Source organism: Haliotis rufescens, unplaced genomic scaffold (genome assembly GCF_023055435.1).
Source record: "Haliotis rufescens isolate VD_foot unplaced genomic scaffold, xgHalRufe1.0.p SCAF_7, whole genome shotgun sequence".
Classification (NCBI taxonomy): Eukaryota; Metazoa; Mollusca; class Gastropoda; order Lepetellida; family Haliotidae; genus Haliotis; species Haliotis rufescens.
Window position 1 is genome coordinate 13830638 of NW_025964361.1, and position 21163 is coordinate 13851800.

The following is a 21163-nucleotide window of genomic DNA, read 5'->3' on the forward strand; positions in this document are numbered from 1 at the left end:
AGGGTTCAGTTTTCCGGGGACAGTTTTCCTGATCCTGCGTGTCACGGCATACAATCCTGGTACATATTGAAACCTAATCCTTATTTTAGTCGGCTCTTTTGATACTTGTGACTCGCTCTGCCTCTGAATCCCACAAGGGTTTTTCCCTTTAATATATATTCATTGCACCGAGTGATCGATGAAGTATTATTATAATTAGATATTCTCTGTTTTTATCAAGGTAAGTAGAATATAGTATGATCAATACTTTTAAATCATCCTACAGCTGATGGACAGGCTCAAGATCGAAAGTGCATTATCGTGTTACGCCGCAGTAGTAATCCGGCTGGTCACTGAGCAGTGAACCATTTCAACAACAGACGTCTTTACTTCACGAGGTACCAAGTAAACATTTTCAGTATCAACGAAACATGCATGCGAATAACACTGATATATTGCCTGAGAATGGACAGTTACGTTGAGTGGAACATGCATCGTTTCACGCTTATCGAATTATTGCAACTACCCGGTAGTCATCTGATACTCAGTCGCGTCATCGTCATGTAGTGCATGTCTTAGTCTGTAACGCAATAATTACCTTGCAATATGACCCCTCGAGCACCTGTTCGAACGCATAATATAAAGATCATATTTCCAAACACGGATCAGCACACTTTGTTTATTCCCGCGATGTGTTTCAACATAAATAATCATTACTTTCTTAAAACGAACAACGCCCATCAGCGGAACCGATTTAGAAGAGAGCTGCGAACTGTCGGGAGAAGACTTCTGAAGTTATAGGTTCGACATGGCGATAAGTCCCTTACTGCTACTTCTTGCGGTACTTGTGAATATTGACGCCTTTTTTCCAAATAGGCTCACATCAACTAAGCTAGGGAATGGAACGTTAACTCACAAGGACATCACAGAGATTGGTATATTACAAGCCGTTGCTGGGTACTTCGAGGATAATCCCAGAGACGGAAGTCTTATCCAAGCGGGAGAGTTGAGAGGAATTGAGGGCATAACCGCTTTGAAACTGTTTCAACGTTACTACGGAGGTACGTGTTGAGAATAAATTATGCTGTGTTTGTAATGGAGGACTATGTTTTCAATGATGGACTAGGAATTAACAGTGTTAAGTGTTTAACAGTTGATAAATGCTTTGCTTTTTCATATTATCACAAGTTTGCATCGTCATTGTAATACCAAATTACGTCAGATGCCCCAGCGACAAAATGAAACCAAGCCGCAGATATCTGCAGACACAGGTGTGAAAACTGATATACCACCGTCGTCGGTAAATTGTTTCGTTTATGTCTCAATGCTGCCTTCAATTGTTAAAAGTCATCTCTTTCTTTACCCTAGATAACTAAGTATAAAGTATAGACATTTACCGTGGATATTTATATAAGTCGACATATTCGTATCAATGTTCAGTTGGTTTAGTCAAAGTGACGTAATTCGGAGAAAAGTTCGGTGTAGGGTGACAGTCCTATTCTCAGAATGCCACACATCTTCCCTTGTCGCGTGGAACAGAAGGCAGCCTATAGCTAGCAGCGCGCCTCATCACTACCTTCCTCAGGGTCCTCCTTGTGCTGTTAGCCAGCCCTTCCGTCTGTGCATGTCGACATATACAAAGGATGGAGTGGAAGAAACATCCTCTGACGACTGTGGAAAACGCTGCCGACGACATAGTGGCTAAGTCTTGGCCTTGAGTGTGTTCACTTTCATCACAAATGGTTCAGTAGAATGAGTGTGGACTGAAATCATGGGTACTCCGCCGATGTGTCGCTCGTGGTTCTATAAGCATAATTACTCAAATTATTTGTTGACGTTCCCGTGTCTATTGGCTATTCAAATGTGGATTTTCGGTATCTTATATCACACTATTGCTTTCATAATGATAACATTTTCCCAGTAGTCTGTCTAGAACCCCGATGATCAATTCTAATACGACCGCCGACAGATAAGGCGACACCATGTTTGGTTTTAAACACGGAAAGTAGTATCTACCTGAACGTCTTTACTTGCATACTTATGACCCCAACGGATACCGCCATCCGTTGGCTTTACCCTGTAGAGAAACCTAACCGTAATATGATTAATCGAGTTATCAGTTGTTCGAAACAAAGTAAATAACGGATGCAATACCATGTCGATACAGATACAGACCACCAAGTTGTATTAGTATATTGACTTCATGTAGATACAGTTCAAGCGGTTCCATTGCAGTCATTTCGTTTGTTTAAGATGGGGTCTCCGGGAGCCGTTTACAGGCTGCCATCAACAACATTGTAACAGCTAACAATCTGGTTTATTTGGATCACCTTCACGAAGCTGTATGGCACTGTAGTGGCGAAACCATCAAGGAAGGTATTACATGTGCATAGCGTTGTAGATCTAGATTTTTATTTGTATAACTTCTTTGAATGTATTTCATCTTTTAATCGAGGGGTAATTTGATTGTTGCAAATAGCTGCAATAATAAGGATATTTCTATTGTTCTGTGCATATTCCAGAATCTAAACACATAAGGAAGGCATTTATGGATGTTTCCTTAAAATCTGTCCCATATGTACCTACGCTTCGCTACCAACGAAGAACAGCACAATCGTTCTGATATCTGTCACTGATTGTAATTGATTACTAATACGTGTCCGTGTTCTTTCTGAAAAGCACACGAGAAAATGGCAGGCCTCCGAGATCATGCTATACAGTTGTTGAAAAGGGACAATGCCAACTTTGACTCAGCAAGACAGCTGATTGGCCAGTTTCTCCACGTGATGCAGATGTTCTACAGCAATAGCAATTGGGTCGAGATGTTCGGAGCAGACCCCTACTACGAGCTCGGTAAATACAGTTGAACCTCGTTGTGTCGAACTCGTGGGGACCTGAAAAAAGTTCGAGTTATCCGGGGTTTGAGACTTTGGCAAGAAAGTATGCTTTATTTGGATACTTGGGACTCCGAAATAAGTTCTACACGGACATAACGCAAGCATCTAGAGCTCGGTGGCACATTTTTGTCACGATACATGTGTGTAAATTATCACTGATTTCCATGGTAAAGAAAAAATTGCTGGATAGGAACACAAAAGAATGCATATGTACACGATCTGTAGTTTAGATATTCAGTTCGATGTTCCAAATATCCACATATGGTTATAACTTGAACACTTAATATACGATACTATATGTATAAGGTAAGTCATTTGGCCATATGTCGTTTTGAAATATAGACATTGTGCAAGAGAAGTTTGACACTACATTATACTCAAGACTAAAATATACTCAACCAGGAATGACGTACAATGTAGGAATATCATACAGATGCACTGCATGTAAACATCATCAAAGACTTGAGGTGATCTGTGGCATTGCATACCAATACATTCCTACATAAATATCCATATGATCTTTATTGACTCACGACATGTTACATTCAGAGATTCAATGTGATAATAGCTTGTCCTAATTTAATAACACGCTTCCTTCTATTTTACAAACGAAGGTATTCGAGGAAAACCCCTGTATGCACAAGCTCCCCAAGCCATGGCAACTTGCAGATCGTGTGGGTAGGTGTAGATACGTGTTTTCAAAGTTATTTAAAGCAGATGCAATAATTCTAGCATTCCCGCCGACGTTAAATTTAACGAGGAAATTGATGTACCCGCTACATTTTTAATATTTTTTAATGTAAAATTTACACGAAATATACGGCTTTTCCACTGGACGAGAGACCGGTCACATGACCGCGAAACTGACGTTCATTAGAGTCTGAACGACACAGTTTGACGTTCACACGTTTGTCCAGGGACTGTATCTTTTAAATGATTTAAACACTGAACGACGACTCCCACATTCTTGGTAATAAACCGGGGAATTCCCATACATTAAAAAATACAAAAACGTTTTTTTCTTACATAGGGGAAAATCATAGAGACTGCATGCCCATTAACAAATATCGTCGCTACGATCCATCAAAGTGAATGAAACGAAAAAAGGCAGATTAAAATTATAGACACGATTCGTGTCTGGACTGACAGTAAAAGCCTGCAGCAATCTATGAATTTACCCCAGTATGTATCTACCACGTTTTTGTAATCATCTTCAGTGATCAGATAATTGATCAATGATGATCGCCCTAGGTTCTTCCATAACTTGGGAAATCCCTCCCGTCACGTTGATCTTGTTGACCGTTCAGTACCTGATGTAAATGTATTACGAGCTGTCACTGTGTCTGATTTACTGATTTACTGATTTACTGACTTTCTCATCTAATGGTGATGTTATTTGAAACTACAAAAGATGTTTGAGTTGAGCAATTAGAGGATTCGCAACAAACGCTCATATAACCTCTCCCTTTTTTATTCCGCGATACAGCTGGTTGATGAAATACTGTCAGTGTAAATATGACGTCACAAGCACTGGGTATACAACCTTGGTAATATAAAATAGTGATGTCTAAATTTATAAGTATTGGCATTCACTCTCCATAACTTCAATGGAGTATATATGAACATTTAGAGAGAGGGCCAAACTGCATGAACGTCGGATTATGCGATCGGACAGAATAAGTTCACAGTAGTGTGATACAGACATATATGTCGTCAAATGTTTCACATGTTTGCAAGGTAAGAAAAATCAATTACCATCATATTGCTTGACAGCATATCTGACTCTCATTTCCATAAAGTCCCCTATCCGAGATAGTTTATGCTGTCAAAAGAACAGAAGGGTTACATTTTTTGTTTTATGTAACAAACAAATTTGCTTCTGATTAACGTTCGAATGGTTCTTACCTATTTTGTTAGCATGGTAAAGTTTGTAGTGATATTAATAAAGATCTCCGATGGATTACTTTAAATTTTGAAATAGTTAAACATGTAAAAAGGTTTAAACAACGCACAATATCGCCTGATGTAAATTAGTTGACGACATATACCTTATGTTTCTCCTCTGTGCTCCAAACATGCTGTAATGCCTAACAATCGGTTACCCATTCATTGTTAAGGAATCAGATGACATCGTGTGACAACACACTCATCGTCGGCCATTCCATTCTCACAAGCGGATATCGGAGCGGCCAGGACATTAAAAAACCATACAGTAGGCATTACATGTTATTATCAACCGGAATATGTTTCACGTTAATTCATTGCATTATATGTGAAAATAATATTTCGTTTTAACTTTTAATCATATGCTGCATTACCTTCGCCACTCACATGACCAGGGACAAATGCTGATTAATTGAGCACCGTATTTCGCTATACATTCTGGCACTCCTCTGCCTTGCCAGGAGCGGCTGATTCTAGGTTCGAATCACCGATTCGTCCGATAATGAGACTTGGTATGACAGCAAAAAACCCGTGTTTGTTAATTGAAAGAAAATGTACATGTAAACAACATGGAATTCTTTGAGCTTCCTACACACATTAAGAGGTGATATATAACTGAAAATCATTTAACCCAACTCACCCATTCCTGACTTTTGAATAACTAGGAGATCCGAGTACGACCCAGCTAGGGAAGTGCAGCCATGGTGGTCGACGCGATGCTTCAGGCAATGACTCGGCAGCCCTGGGTGGCATCAACAAGGACTCGATTCTCGCGTCTCTGTCTCCGCACCACAGCCTCCACGAAATGGCAGCTCAGGCTGCTATCAACCATACTGCCTACTTCTTCCTAGACCAAGGTATACGTATACGTACCTCCTCAGTGTATATATGATTTACATATATGGCGTCTTCCAGTTTAAAGTCACGACAGCCTGCCTTAGCGACATGTACAAGCCGCGCGAAGTTACAAATTAATTCAATGTTGATTTTGTTTCACGAAAGATTGTGGTGACTCCACGCATTTATTGTACGGGTAACCTAATTTCAAAACACATGTGTTGCATACCTGAGTTCCTATTTACAAGTTTCAAAATGTGTTCTTATCAAATCAACATGATATTTCTTTTATTGGTACTTTCCTTCAATCCATTCAGAAGGGTAACGAGGAGAAGTGAATCCCTGAACCTTGTCAGGAGTTGTTTCCTTGTTGCTTAACGCCACATGTACACTCAGCAATATTCAAGCTATTTGATGGCGGTCTGTAAATAATCGAGTCTGGATCAGACAATCCAGTGATTTATATCAAGAGCATCGATCTACGCAATTGGGATCTATGACATGCATCAACCAAGTCAGCGAGCCTGACCACCCGATCCCGTTAGTCGCCTTTTACGACAAGCATAGTCGCCTTTTACGGTAAGCATGGGTTGCTGAAGTCCTATTCTATCCCGCATTTTAACGGGTCCCTTGTCAGGACTTACCTAAGGTGTAAACATCAACAGCCCACATCCCTAGATGATATCCCCCCTCCTTAAACTGAAACGTATTCATTTATGGCCTTTACTGAAATAATGTTCACATTGACGTTGAACTCTATATGCCCTCGCCTACGTTAAAGACATAATGTATATAATCTTGTAAACTCATGTTTCAGAATGTCTACGTGGCATTATAGTTGGCAACAATGAAGACAGAGCTTACATATGGATTTCAACTTTTTTTCACAATACGACGTTTTGGCACAGATGCTGGAACCTGTCAGGTCGAATAAAAAAATTCATCTCTGTCCTAATCTCGATCATGTTTCCCCATTTTTTATTGTAATAGACAACTTGAATAATGCTCTTTTATTTAAGACTATGGCCTCCGTGCTGTTATTGGTAAAGAGAAATATGAACAATTCCTCCAACTCAAGTCCGGTAACTCGATGATCTTCACGATCGACACAACTGGTTCTATGAGTAACGACATAGCAGCGGTCAAGGCGCAGGTCCGGGACATCATACAGACAGCTGTGGGGACGACAGATGAACCCGCCAATTACATTGTGTCACTCTTCAATGACCCCGGTGTGTATGGGAACTCTTTGTTTAGCAATATACAAGATTTAACATAATACTGAATGCGACAATGTGTCCCTGTACCCGTCCTGAATCTGCAACTTGAGTTGAGATTATCATTGTTTTTAAATACTAGTACTCATCCATTAAAATGCATGACTATACCCTTTCTGTTAGGAAATAATGATGCTTCAGAATGATGGAATGTCCACCTAAAAAAAGTACATAGTTGCAATATGGTTTGAAAAAATGTTCAGGCTCATAATTTTAATTTAGAACATATATGGTCTTTGAATGGCACAAGAAGTGATAGACGTGAAGATAATATATGACTTCGTTGTTATGAGGAACGCATTCGGAGTATATATTTACTCCTTCTTCAGTAAGTATAAAGGTTTAACTTATTTGTGTTCCTCATAATAAATAAGTTGACATCCATAAATTCTCTTCCTTGAAAGGTTTCTGGTTTAGTATCTGTAGCATATCTACTTAAACACATGACATACCAAATCGTATTTACAACTTGAACAAAAGGTGTACATGCTATCATTATACTCTCCAGTCAACATGACAACGGTTTTCCAGTCAGGAAACAGCACGGAGACCCTGATATATATCCAAAGCATCAGGGTACATGGCGGGGGAGACTGCCCTGAGTATATCCTGGACGGTATTGAAAAAGGTAAGTCGACAAGACTGATTTATCCACGATTATTCAGTGAGGTGAGAGGAAATGGGGTTCAACGTCGCTTTAAAGATTATTGCACTTCAATAGCGACGTGCATTCACGTGTGTGGGTGTGTATTGCTGCTGGTCCAATTTTGGACTAAAGCCGATTTTATAATGCAAGATCACTGAGATACCTCTGTCTTCCATAATGAATGAAGCTCACCTGATCCGTCATTTGACAATTCAGGTATAGGATTACTCATAGTAACTATTTTTTTCTGAATCTAGTTAAAGTAAACATACATCATGACAAAAGTGGTTAATTATGTTGGGGTTTCTAAGACGTGCTGGTTGAATGTACTGAATAGGTCAACGTACCGTAAACGTTGATTATGAATGGCAAGAATTCCGACACCTGTGTGTGTCTTTGACAATCCGTGTGGTATGACATCAGGTTTGTGCCGTCACAATGACTAAAAGGATCGATAGAACTTTGCTATTCAACCTATTTAAACAAGAGCCATTATCAGAGAATATTTGCAGATGAAATCATACACTAGATCGCCCCTGCTTTGTCGGTCATGGTTTTCTTTAACTGGAAACATGACAAGCAGTATCGTTTGTTTTTCAGCGTTGTCAGTCTGTAACCCGGACTCCCAAATGTACGTGTTCACTGATGCCTCAGCTAAAGACTTCAACAGAGTAGATCGCATCCTGACGCTGTTGGACCAGAAGAAGGTGAAGATAGACTTTCTTCTCACCAGTGATTGTTCAAGGCGGCGCAGGGAAACGGAAGGTAATCAAGGTAACGTTTGAATGACTTGCATAAACAACATTTATCCAACATGTATCAGATCAAATGAGTGTGGGGGCGGTCGGGTAGCCTAGTGGTTAAAGCGTTGGCTCGTCACGCCGAAGACCCGGGTTCGATTCCCGACATGGGTACAATGTGTGAAGCCCATTTCTGGTGTCCCCCGCCGTGATATTGCTGGAATATTGCTAAAAGCGGCGTAAAACCACACTCACTCACTCACTCACTCAAATGAGTGTGTTAGTTAAACGTAAATATAGATAGAAGCGGAATAATCTCTCATAATAAATAAAAGCGACCATCAAAATAGTGACGACACCAGGTGTTCGCGAAAAAACGAGCTCAGCCCGCACCTGCTACAAATCTATGGAAAGGCGAGCCTCAGACACAACCTTTGGTCATTGACACGTCAAATTTGTAAATGTCCTCCACGTGTCTGCCACTAAACAGTTTGAAAGCTTTATTGAATTATAAGATATCTCCCATAAAACAGGGTTCCAGTAAAAGAGAATAGTTTCGCCTGTTTACAGAATCAAATGTACGTTTGCACGAAAGCCTTATGATGCAACTTTGGAAACATAAATTTCGTATTCTCTCGTCATTTCAATTTGTTTCTCAAAATAACGTGTTTTTGTCGTTACATCAAATATAATCTCGTTATTTCCAGTTAATTTCAAAATCTCGAAATTTGGAATTTGTTTCTCGTTATTTCAATTATTTTATCAAAGTTTCTATTATCGAAGTCTCGTAGGAGAAAAAAACCTCGAATTTTCGATTTTTTTTAAAGTAAACTTGAAATAACGAGAATCTAATTAAAATTACGAAAAACTAATCGAAGTGATGAGAAAAAAACTTTAAGCAACAAAAACGTAATTTAAATAACGAGTAAATAGTTGAAGCAACGAGAAAATATAGTTTTACGAAATTTCGAGTTTTTGAAATAAACTTAATATAACAAACTCGAAATTTTTAGAAACTAAACAAATCATTAAAATAACGAGAAATTTCGAGGTAAAGAAATACAGATGTTACCAAAGTGGCACCATTAGGCTTTCGGAAGTGAGACAGGCATTAACTTAACAAGTTTGGTTCCTCCTGTTAGACTGAGAATAAACAGACATTTCTGAATCAGTACATGTACTTCCCAGAATAAAGTATGAAGCTGCCAGAGTCTATGTTTCGTATCACGAATTCGTTCCGTTTATGATCCTTTATGTCATACTGCAGGCTCGCGGGTAACAATAAAGGCTTACGACATCAATGTAGTTGATTTTTATGAACAGATATAGGATGGCATCCTTACTTAAAAGGATGACCAAAACTTAATAGGAGCACATAAAACTTCATTGGGCAGCAATGATTCACTTGAATCTATTAACTGGTTTACTGTTAACATTTTGAATTCCCTAGGTGTCAAGGAAACTCTACGAATTCGACGTTCTGCAAGTGGCGAGGATCTGTACCGGTCTCTAGCTGAGGCCACGGGAGGGACTGTGTACGTCACAGACAAGACAGCTATACACAGAGTGGCCGCGGTCATACGCGTGAGTTTACGAATGTTGTATATAGTGAGATATTATTATTAGGTCGCCTGTAATACAAATAATTGCGTCTTTGTAAAACAAACTGACGTCTGATAACATGAACGGCGATTCACGTCGGGGTACAATTACACACATTAAATAAGGACATTCATACCAAACATACTATTACCCATTGTCTTCATGATCTGTTCGACGTAAAATAATCAGAGGTTAAAGGAACCATACATTTATTGATGGCGATTACTCAGAAGTGTAAGATTCAGATAAAATTTGGCCTGCCTACAAAATGTTGAGAAACGTCTAGATGTATGCCTGCAGTAACAATAATATCGTAGACTGTTGTTCTTCCTGAGCAGCTCTTCATTCTCACAGTTCTGTTAAATCAGGAATCGGCAAAAGCTTCTTCGGTAACCATTCTCAAGAAAACAGTCCCCTCTTCAGAAACACTGAACATCAGCGTACCAGTCGATAGCACCGTGGAACGCCTCACTATCATGATCATATCGAGCGGTGAAGCCAGAGAAACAATATATAACCCGCAAGGTACACATTTAAGACATTATTTAGACTTGTATTTTTTTATTATGAAGTGTAGATGTTCAGCTATCTGGTGTTAATTAAAACACCGTTGTAATCGTAAATAGCTAACTAACTGAACATAATGCCACGCCTTGCTGTAAAACAACGTCTACTCACCATGGGTATGCTGCAAACAGGAAAGACGCAAAACGAATTTGCCAGACATATTATTTTCACCGAAACACGATATCATCTCTTATGTTCACGTTATGTACAACAGGGCAACACTCATGAGTTGCCTCGAGCTGGTCGTCCACCGGGACAGTACACTCGTCACAAATGAGTCCAGGTTTCATCTGGACAGCTCTTATGGTCGTGCAATGTAAGCAGGGTCCAGGAGAACGTTTTTGTCGTCAGTTTGTGGGAGGGAGTGTAATCGTGTCGGGTGGAACACAACTCATCATTGTTAGCGGCATTTGAATGGCTTACTCTTCCGGATCAATATCGATTGAGATCATGTTCTACCCTTTTTGCAAATGCCGAGACGCAACGTCACCTTGCGGCAAAATAACGCCCCCTCCCCCATCCACCCACACGCATATGCTGCACGTGTTGTAACAGACGTTATGAGGCAGCATATATCGAATACTGTAAGGAAATCAAGCAACGTTCATCTAAAATAAATGAACTTCTTTTTTCTGAAATAGGTACAATTCAAACAACACATCAACACAACTACACAGTGGAAAATCTGAGTTCAAGTATTAAAATGATTAAGATCGACGTAAGTGTAAATTTGTAAGCTAAAGGATATATTTTTTTAATATGGGTGATTTTAACATCAATTTGTTAATCGTAATTTGTGATTAGATCTGAAAATAATTGTTGCTGTCTGAAGCACCTGTATGACGGTAAAATGATTCATGAATAGCCTTAATGCAAATGTATGCATATTCCCCGTGATAATCTGTTTATTACCCTCCCACTTGTCGTAAGCTGCGGGTCATGAATCATTGCTTGAGTTAACGTGTCTTACCGACTGAGTAACACACTGTTACAAATATCAATTTACATTCATAAGGGCATCGTTGATAAATACATAAAGATTAAACATATAGCTCGTATGAAACTGTTTGTGACATCTCCGTCAAGTTCCCCCAAGCCGGTGGGTGGAGAGTGGTCCGCCAGGATTCCAACTCCTGGGAGGTGGAGGTGACTGGTCAGAGTACCCTGGATATATCTACAACCTTTGTGAAGCTGGACCATAGCACTGGCTTTGAGTATGAGATCAGAGGACGGCCTATTGCAGGTACATTATGAATAATGTATGTTATATATTATTTCAATGCTATATCAAGTTGCATGCTGTGTAGGTTCACGGTGCGACATGCATGTTAGTTAGATATACTCTCTGCTTCATTATAGTTAATATCAACTGCTTGGTGTTTTTACACCCTCACACTTCAGTCAGAAGGATATGAGTCAAGCTTGCTAGAACCATCAAATGTCCCAGCTATGATTCCCGTGAAGTGGTACACCCTCTACATCCTACAACGTATTAAATAACGATGTACCATATCCATGACAACAACCATAAACTGTCCACAATGGAGGACAATGTGTAGCGTGCCATCTACAATATATGTATCAAGACTGGTTGATGATAACATTCATGTTTGAATGTTCGACAGGCAAAAATACTACTCTTGTCTTAAGCGTTTCTTCTGCCGATCTTATCGCAACACTCGATACTATTCATCTGCTGGACTCAGATGGTTCAGAGTCAGCACAGTACGATTCTCTAAGACGAATACCAGGACGAGATGGCATTGCCGAATACAGACTGCAGTTCCCCCTGCCCGATCAGGTGAGTGTCAGCAGCCACGTTCTCTTATACCGTACATGATGCCATATATCGGAGGCAGCACGTTATATTATACCGTACATGATGCCATATACCGGAGGCAGCACGTTATATTATACCGTACATGATGCCATATACCGGAGGCAGCACGTTATATTAGACCGCACCTGCTCACCTGTATCGGAGGGATCACATCCTATCATATCGTGCAGGTTAACGTATACCGGATAGATGACACTAACGTACACCCTACAGATTCGGCATCGCAGTATATTTTACCGTACAAGTTCGCGTATACCGGAGGGACCACATTACGTTATACCGTACATGCTCACTTATACTGGGGGTGGGGGGTCACATTCTCGTGAACAGTACATGCTCACATATACCGAAAGAATTACATTAACGTGTACCGTACACGCATACAAGAGGGATCAGATTATATTATACCGAACGTGCTCTCGTATGCCGGAGGGATCATATGATGTTATACCGTACATACGTACGTATACCAGAAAGATCAACTTATTGTATACGTACATGCTCACACTTACCGGAGGGATCACAATATACTAAACTGTACCTGCTTACGTATAACTGAGAGATCACATTATACTAAACCTTACCTGCTCACGTATAACTGAGAGATCACATTATGCTATACCGTACCTGCTCACACTTACCGGAGGGATCACATTATACTAAACTGTACCTGCTCACGTATAACTGAGAGATCACATTATACTAAACCGTACATGCTCACGTATAACTGAGAGATCACATTATACTAAACCGTACATGATCACGTATAACTGAGAGATCACATTATACTAAACCGTACATGCTCACGTATAACTGAGTGATCACATTATGCTATACCGTACATGATCACGTATAACTGAGGTATCACATTATACTATACCGTACATGCTCACGTATAACTGAGGGATCACATTATACTATACCGTACATGATCACGTATAACTGAGGGATCACATTATGCTATACCGTACATGCTCACGTATAACTGAGGGATCACATTATGCTATACCGTACATGCTCACGTATAACTGAGGGATCACATTATGCTATACCGTACATGCTCACGTATAACTGAGGGATTACATTATGCTATACAGTACATGCTTACGTATAACTGAGGGATCACATTATACTTTATACCGTACATGCTCACGTATAACTGAGGGATCACATTATGCTATACCGTACATGATCACGTATAACTGAGGGATTACATTATGCTATACTGTACATGCTCACGTATAACTGAGGGATCACATTATACTATACCGTACATGCTCACGTATAACTGAGGGATCACATTATGCTATACCGTACATGCTCACGTATAACTGAGGGATCACATTATGCTATACCGTACATGCTCACGTATAACTGAGGGATTACATTATGCTATACAGTACATGCTTACGTATAACTGAGGGATCACATTATACTACACCGTACATGATCACGAAAAAGAGGTCACATTAAACGCGGGCATCAGGGGTTATAAACCTGTTATGATTCCGGATTAAATATGTTCCAAATATTTCATGTTCGTCGTAAAACCTCGCTGGTTCACGGCTTGTCACCGAACGGCGAGGGGCGTTATTCCTGAAGTTTTACTTGAGTCAAGTGTAAACAGACTGCTGTTGTGTTACTGGAATATTATTGACTGTAAAGAACTAAAATCTAAAAAGTAGCCAGAATACTTCACATTTTCATGTTCAGTGTAACCGAAGTTACCACTCCTGCGCACATTTATTAAATCTAAGTAAGTAAGATATATTTAAACTCACAGCTCATCGAAACATTTATCAATTCTAAGAAACGTGATATTATTGGGACGTTATTGTTTCATGATCAGTGAGTGTGTAATAATTCAGGCATATACTGACAGCCTGCAATATAGTCAATATACATGTACATCTCAGGATACAAGTATAATTACCAAAGAGATATTACGCTATGCCTGTGCAGCCGTGTAATAATATATGCTGGAGACGGGTGGCGTTGCAGGGATTCCGGGTATCTGTCTCTGGCAATGATGTGTTGGGGAACCGGTACACCAGACTACAGGCTCGGAGTATTATCCCGGTGGCTATTCAGTTACACGTACTTCCACTAAATGGTAAGTTGAACCTTCTTTATATTGCATTGGGATTATACTGGATCTAGTCGATATACCAGATACATGTTCAATATTGAGGATAATGTACCCTCTAAGTATCAGTTGTCAAATGAAGATCATCAGGATGGTGACAGTGCACCTTCTCTGGAAACACCCTGCCCAATTAACCACTAGAGAGCTGTGCTTGGTGTGCTTGGTGGGTCAAGGATTAATCAGATATCTCAGCTAAATATGCCTTGTTCAATACTATGCACACAGTTGTATGCATAAGTAATGATAGTATTCCTTTACATTTGTTAAAAAGTTGACACAAAATCGGCGTCTTATATGAATGCACGAGATCAATGTCAAATCGATACAGTTGCTAATTTTAAATGCAAATCCATGCATTTAATTCAACTGTTGTTTCAAGCAACATTTGTGTAAAATAATGCATGTCATTCAATTGTTGTGTCAGGAAGCCTTTATGTAAGGGAAGAGTTGACCTTGGTATTCGTGGTGACCAATAAGGGCGATGTGACGACCAACATCACTGTGTCTGTGGAGGACGACCAGGGGTTTGCCCAAGCACCGCATGCCCTCAACTATGTCATGTCCCCGAACCAGAATGTCTCAGGGGACCTCCGGCTGGTGGCAGGGGCGACTGAGGGCGTGACAAGGTACGTTGTTCAGAGTAGAGCACTTTTCGGTGAGTAACTCTTAAAGTAGAGTTTTACGGTGACAAGAGCTGTTTATAACATATGTGGTACATGAGACATTTTCATTCCAGTACCGTCACCATCTCCGCTAAATCTACATCCGGCAGGGGAGATAATTTTCAGTATGAAGTGAAACATATCTCGACCGAGAGACATGTAACCCGGGTAATATATAACCTATGTTCATGTACTTCAATGTTTCTGTCTGTCAGATCATTTCATTATTTCTAATTTGTGAACAAAATAGGTAGTTTTAGATATTAAAAAGTATGTAATGCAGTCGCAATGATGTCAAAAAGTGCACTTCATTCTGCTACTTATCCTTAAAAAAAGTAGCCGCTGTCACATTAACAATTATTCAGTCATATTCTCAGATTTACATCTATGTTTATCTATTTAGCCAGTGGATAACGTCCATCCAGTATGTCACGTCACCTCGGTGAGTGGACAGTGTAACGTCACAACGCTTGACCCTTGTGTATGTCGCCAATACACCTGGACAGGAACAGCTGAGATATGGGATGAAGGATTTGGCCTATATCTGTTATCTGCATCTGAGAAAACATTCTTGGTTTACGACCCTTTCCTCGTAGGCCAAACCAGGAACAACGGTTCAATACATGCTTCTGTTCGGTATGCAATAAGTATGCTCTTTAGTTATCGAGTTTCATTATCTGATTCATGACCATAATGTTGGTGATCGAAGCGACTATAAAAGTAACATTGATCTCCAATAATAGTCTTCAGAAAAATGAAGTAAAAATAATTAGTTGTGGTTTGACAATCAAAATGATTTAATTCCCTATTGTGTTAACAAACGCGACATGGCGAAGACATTTCTGTTCTCAGATTTGTATTTTATTCATCAGTTGTTGTCCATCATGGCTGGAATAGGGAACATATATCATGCTATCGTTTGCCTATACATGTAATGTTGATATAATGGACGCATGGCCTTGTTCTCCCCAAGTGTGGTAATGTCTCTGTAGGGGCGACTGTTGCCATCCAGTGTCCTACATCACTGTGGTCGACCTGGCCAGCAACACCGGACTGTGTGTATTTGATCTCCTCCCAGGATGGAACGGATCCTTACACAGATGTGAAACAACACCATCAACTGCGATTACAACATCAACAACAGCAAAATCAATTAAGGTACATTAGACACCTTAAACGTGTGTGCACTTACTGTCATAGCGATTATTGTTACAATATAGAACATATTTTACTATGCTTGTTTTCTCTGGAAAGAACCACCTGATTTCTACGTGGAAGCTCTATTGTCTCTAGCATAGCATAAATAAAGAAGCAGGCAAGACAGATTTACTTTGCGCACATAAGTAAAACATCGTATATATAGATATGTTGTTGATTTTGTCCTCACCAATGGCTTATTATATATATATAAGCCATTGATAAGGACAAAATCAACAATGTATATATATATATATAATAAGCCATTGATGAGGACAAAATCAACAACACGCACAGAAAAAGCCATTTTTTGTGTACCAATTTATCAAATCATTCTCCAAAAGGATTATACATGTACTCGAGTAGCCTGAAACAATATCGTAACTTTATACTGTTTGTACTTAACAGTGGGTTGCCCCAGAAACTACAGGGTTACTGTCCCATAAGGAAATTGTGATCGCAGCCTCAGTCGGTGGGTGTGTCATCTTCGTGGTGATGGTGGTCGCTGCCGTCGTCATCTACAGGAGAAAGGCTCCAGAGAACATGTATGCTGTTGATGGAAGCTCAAGACGTTCATAAAGATTTGTGCTTTTTATGTGCATTGTAAAACTTTGCCGTAAATTTGTAGGGTAAATTACCGACAGGTGTGCTTTTTACCTGAAAAAGAAATACCGTAAACAGTAAAAAAACGAATCTCCGTAATTGCACAACTGTATAATTATTATAATGGTAAATTACCATTAGATGTCAAACTACCAAGGGCCTATTACCGAAATTAAACGATGCATTGTCAAATATAAGCTTTGCACCTATCATCTAATTTTTATTAAACAAAAATAGATAAACACATGCTATTGATGTGTTTCCTATTTGCATTTATACTTGACTATTCGAGTATAGATGGTAAAATCACAATGCATTACACTCAATGTACACCCAACTCACCCTGTGACCCATGCAGCCTCAAGTAACACACCCTAAGATGATGAAATGAAAGGGATGATTATAATTAGAACACAAACAGAACCATGTCTGAAAATTAAGACAGGGGCGAGCGAGGGAGTGTGTGAGTGAGTATAATTTTACGCTGCAATATTCCAGCAATATCACGGCGGGGGACACTAGGAATGGCCTTCACACATTGTTCGCATGTGGGAATTCAAACCCGGGCCTTCGGCGTGACGATCGAACGCTTTAACAGTTAGGCTACACCACTGCCCCACACAAGACAGGAAACGAAAATGCAAACTCATCTTCACGTACGTGATCATACTCGGAACATATATCTGTGTCCTAGCAGAACAAATGCCTTCAGATTTCTTGCTACCCTAAATTGGACCGAATATGTCTCAAGCAATGGCGGCAATCGAATACGACGACACCACAATGCATCTGTCTTCGAGTGAAAATCTAAATTTGCAGACCACGAAAAAGCAAATGACTGTGAACCGTAAGTTTCTGGGGTCCCGCGCCATGATATTGCTGGAATGTTTCTAAAAACGGCGTAAAACCATACTCACTCACTCACTGTTTTGCTGGCAGTCAGTGTCATTATAGAACATGTGGGTAGGTGGGGCACTTTACTCTGATCGTTCTGTTCAACTGTGGTTGTATCTCATGAAGCAGGGAATTCATGTATAGGTAACAATGTGTTTTGATCTGGTTGTAACTACTCAACAATATAATCATGGTACAGGTCACAGATCAGACGAAGTTGATCGTGGAGAGTAGCTGGATGTGTTATCGTGTTCAGCAGCTTGGCTCCTGGGACTTTCTAGTGCCGCTACCCTAGCTGCTCCACATTGATGCACATGAAGCGCTTGTGGTAGTGAGTGAGTTGGGTTTAACGCCGCTTTTAACAGTATTCCAGTTATATCACGTCGTGTCAGCTTAATGTGGGAGGAAAGCCCGAAGTGGTGCAAGTCTCAGACGTTTACAACTTCGGTGAAACCCACGAGCACGTGCACGGGTATGGTGCTGACAAACCAAGAAACATAATCGGGGTGAACCGGGATTCGAACCCACAACCATAGGTTTCTGGCGTGCGCAAGGGACGCAACTCTGCACAGCTAATCGCGGCGCCTTAGACGACTGGGCCACTCGTGCCCCCTAAGCACATGTGGTGTCACCTTAGGCACATGACTGTGTTCGTAACATGACTCTGTTCACTCAGCTGTGAATGGGTACCCGGTAGGATGAGATGGTAATCTGTTACATTTCTAGCGCCTCACATGCAGCTTGATTTGTATACTCCCAAGTGAGCTGAGTATGAGGGAAACCGATCCATTTACCAAGGTAATAGTACTGTAGCGCCACGAGTATCAGTTGATGAAGAAGGTTAACAGACATTAAATCATGGCGCCGTTGTCTTTGACCGTACATACACTAACTGAATTGTACGTTAAACACCACGTGGCAATGGCATAACATCTTCCCTTTCCCTCTAAGTTGCTTTGATAGTGCTCACGAAAAACGCGCGGTCCCAGCAGGATTCCGTATCGAGGGTTGACGAATGTTGTCTTCTCCGAGGGCGATATCGAAGAATCATGTGGAATTAACGGTGATATTTACTTATATCAAGGCTAATAGTTAATCCGTTTACGGGAGGGTGTGTCTGTGATGTGTTCAGCGTTACTCTTGTTTACTTATAAATTACAAATCAACATGGGAAAATAATGTTTATGTCCACTTAACTCGGGCGTGCATTTCCTGCACCGTATCGTTAAAGAGCGAGATTCGCGTGCCAAAGTCACAGGGAACATACTTCACGTGCACCACGCAGGGCCAACGCACACAGTGTTCTCACAATTAAACATGACGTTCTTGAATATTTGTTTAAATATAGTTAGTAATACCAAAAACAATGTTGTTTGAACATTTTAGTTGCTGACTGTCTTTAAACGTTGATCATGGTTTAAATGTATCAGAGTACTCAGACTCGCTTATTTAAAGTCATCTGTGCTTTTCGGAATCTGACCAATTCAACCATTTCAGCGATTTGCCACCGGGTCCTGGCTGTCTCACCTATAAGTCTGGTTGGTCGGATGAAAGGTCGTTCTGACGTGACCCCAAATGGGATGTCCTCAGATCTTTGTTTAGCGGTAGCGAGAACTAAGATCTGATTTTAATGAGATTGGCGCCGCTTTCACAGTACTGCATTTCTATCACGATGTATCAGCTTAATGTGGGAGGAAAGCCGGAACTGATGCAAGTCTCCGACGCTTACCACTTCGTCGAAACGCTAGAGCTCGGGTATGGTGCTGACAAAACCTAGATACATAATTGGAGCGAACCGGGATTCGAACCCACAATCATAGGTTTCAAAGCTGTAGACGACTCTGTCATCCCTGTCCCCGCGATGTATGGAATTGGATTGAAATTCGTACATACGAACGTGTATGTTCATTAAATTTTGCTAAAAAGTTAGTACATGATCATATAGAACTTATAAAGATGTCCTATAGAAACACGTTGTGGGATAAGTGTATACATTTGGAAAGAATCATAATACAGTGTAAACTACACTTTTATCCAAACCTGTATACACCACGAACAGTGAATTGTTCCCTTTAACGGTGAAGTCTGAATTTGACGCGGAAGCTTAAGAGCGTCCAGTGAATTTGAATACGAACTAAGCGCAATACATGTTGAAAATAGATATAGAAAATAGATACTTAAATACACTGCGTATATACAAGCGGACATCTTTAAGTAGGTACTTACATCTCGTGAAAGGATTGTTCCGTGTCGGTCCTATGTCTGAGAGATACTTCCTTGTCGTTGAGTGAGTGAGTGAATTGGGTTGAACGCCGCTTTTAACAGTATTCCAGTTATATCACGGCGTATCAGCTTAATGTGGGTGGAAAGCCTGAAGTGATGCAGGTCTCAGACGTTTACCACTTCGGTGAAACCCAGAGCACGGGTAGGGCGCTGACAAACCTAGAAACATAATCGAAGCGAACCGGGATTTGAATCCACAATTATAGGTTTCTGGCGCGCCGAAGGGACGCAACTCTGCACTGCACTGCTACCCGTGCCCCCTCTGTGTTTGACAAGAGCATAGATTCGAGGACATACCATCACGGGTCACGTCAGAACGACCTTTCCTCGGGCCGATCGGAGCTTCGCTTACCAGATTGGCAAAGTGACAGTCGGAATGTGTTTTCTAAGCACGTAACCTTGAATAGGTTAACCTGGAATACAGTTACGGACTGCACGACTGATACCATCAATATCATCGTCTATCTCTCACTTAAGTTGAATACACATTTAAAACGGAGGATACTTTCCATAGCCCGTAGGAGGTACTGCCATTTCGGCTATCTTTTAGACCCTCCAGAATCTTATTTTGTTCAGTTTTAAAATTTTGAACAGAGAACTTTATCAAAATATTTTCATAGCGTAGCTTGGAATGGAAGCCGCCAGTTTAACTCGTGCCCTAAAGATCGAGAAAGCTTCTTTCTGATTGGCTAATATCCACAATGTCATTTCATTAGTGAGTCAGAGTTCGCGACAAGTCATTCCGACGTGACCAGTAATGGGATGTCTTTGATAATTGGTAGCGGTGTGTAACTCGTAGTGATAGTGTCTGCTGTCATCGCAGTCGTCGCCGTTGTCCCCAGGAAAATGTGTATGCAGTTGATGCAGGCTCAAGACGTTTACTATTTAAGTATTCATGGCAAACTTATAAGAAGATTGTAATATGACAAAAAGACAACTGACCAGTCTCCATTATTCTCATTTTCAACTCTTTCAATTGGACATTTCAGAATGACAGTTTTCTCAAGATCCTAATGAGGGAGGTGAACACTTTATATCTTTATAAAAAG

The 21163-nt window shown here is 40.4% G+C and overlaps 1 protein-coding gene across 2 annotated transcripts; it reads left to right on the top strand.

Annotated features, from left to right (window-relative positions):
- The first annotated feature begins 684 nt into the window (after positions 1-684).
- Positions 685-17179, top strand: LOC124141922 (von Willebrand factor A domain-containing protein 7-like). Of its 2 annotated transcripts, none has more exons than XM_046510116.2 (20): positions 685-1040; positions 2233-2355; positions 2659-2832; positions 3491-3554; positions 4994-5088; positions 5486-5677; positions 6677-6889; positions 7443-7562; positions 8181-8354; positions 9771-9904; positions 10291-10447; positions 11131-11207; positions 11576-11732; positions 12115-12290; positions 14331-14442; positions 14900-15101; positions 15212-15305; positions 15541-15773; positions 16130-16295; positions 16743-17179. In XM_046510116.2, exons 1-20 carry the CDS (start codon positions 788-790, stop codon positions 16911-16913), a joined length of 3087 nt encoding a protein of 1028 aa, XP_046366072.2. In that variant the 5' UTR covers positions 685-787; the 3' UTR covers positions 16914-17179. The 2 variants fall into 2 exon arrangements, with proteins under 2 accessions (XP_046366072.2, XP_046366074.2); XM_046510118.2 differs by having other exon boundaries at positions 8181-8345.
- Positions 17180-21163: the final 3984 nt, after the last annotated feature.

Excerpts from the sequence above, each read along its gene's own strand:
- LOC124141922 (XM_046510116.2), top strand. The coding sequence starts at position 788 with ATGGCGATAAGTCCCTTACTGCTACTTCTTGCGGTACTTGTGAATATT. Across the intron at positions 11,733-12,114 it reads CAGAGGACGGCCTATTGCAG|GCAAAAATACTACTCTTGTC; the intron begins GTACATTATGAA and ends AATGTTCGACAG. Across the intron at positions 15,306-15,540 it reads CCGAGAGACATGTAACCCGG|CCAGTGGATAACGTCCATCC; the intron begins GTAATATATAAC and ends TTATCTATTTAG.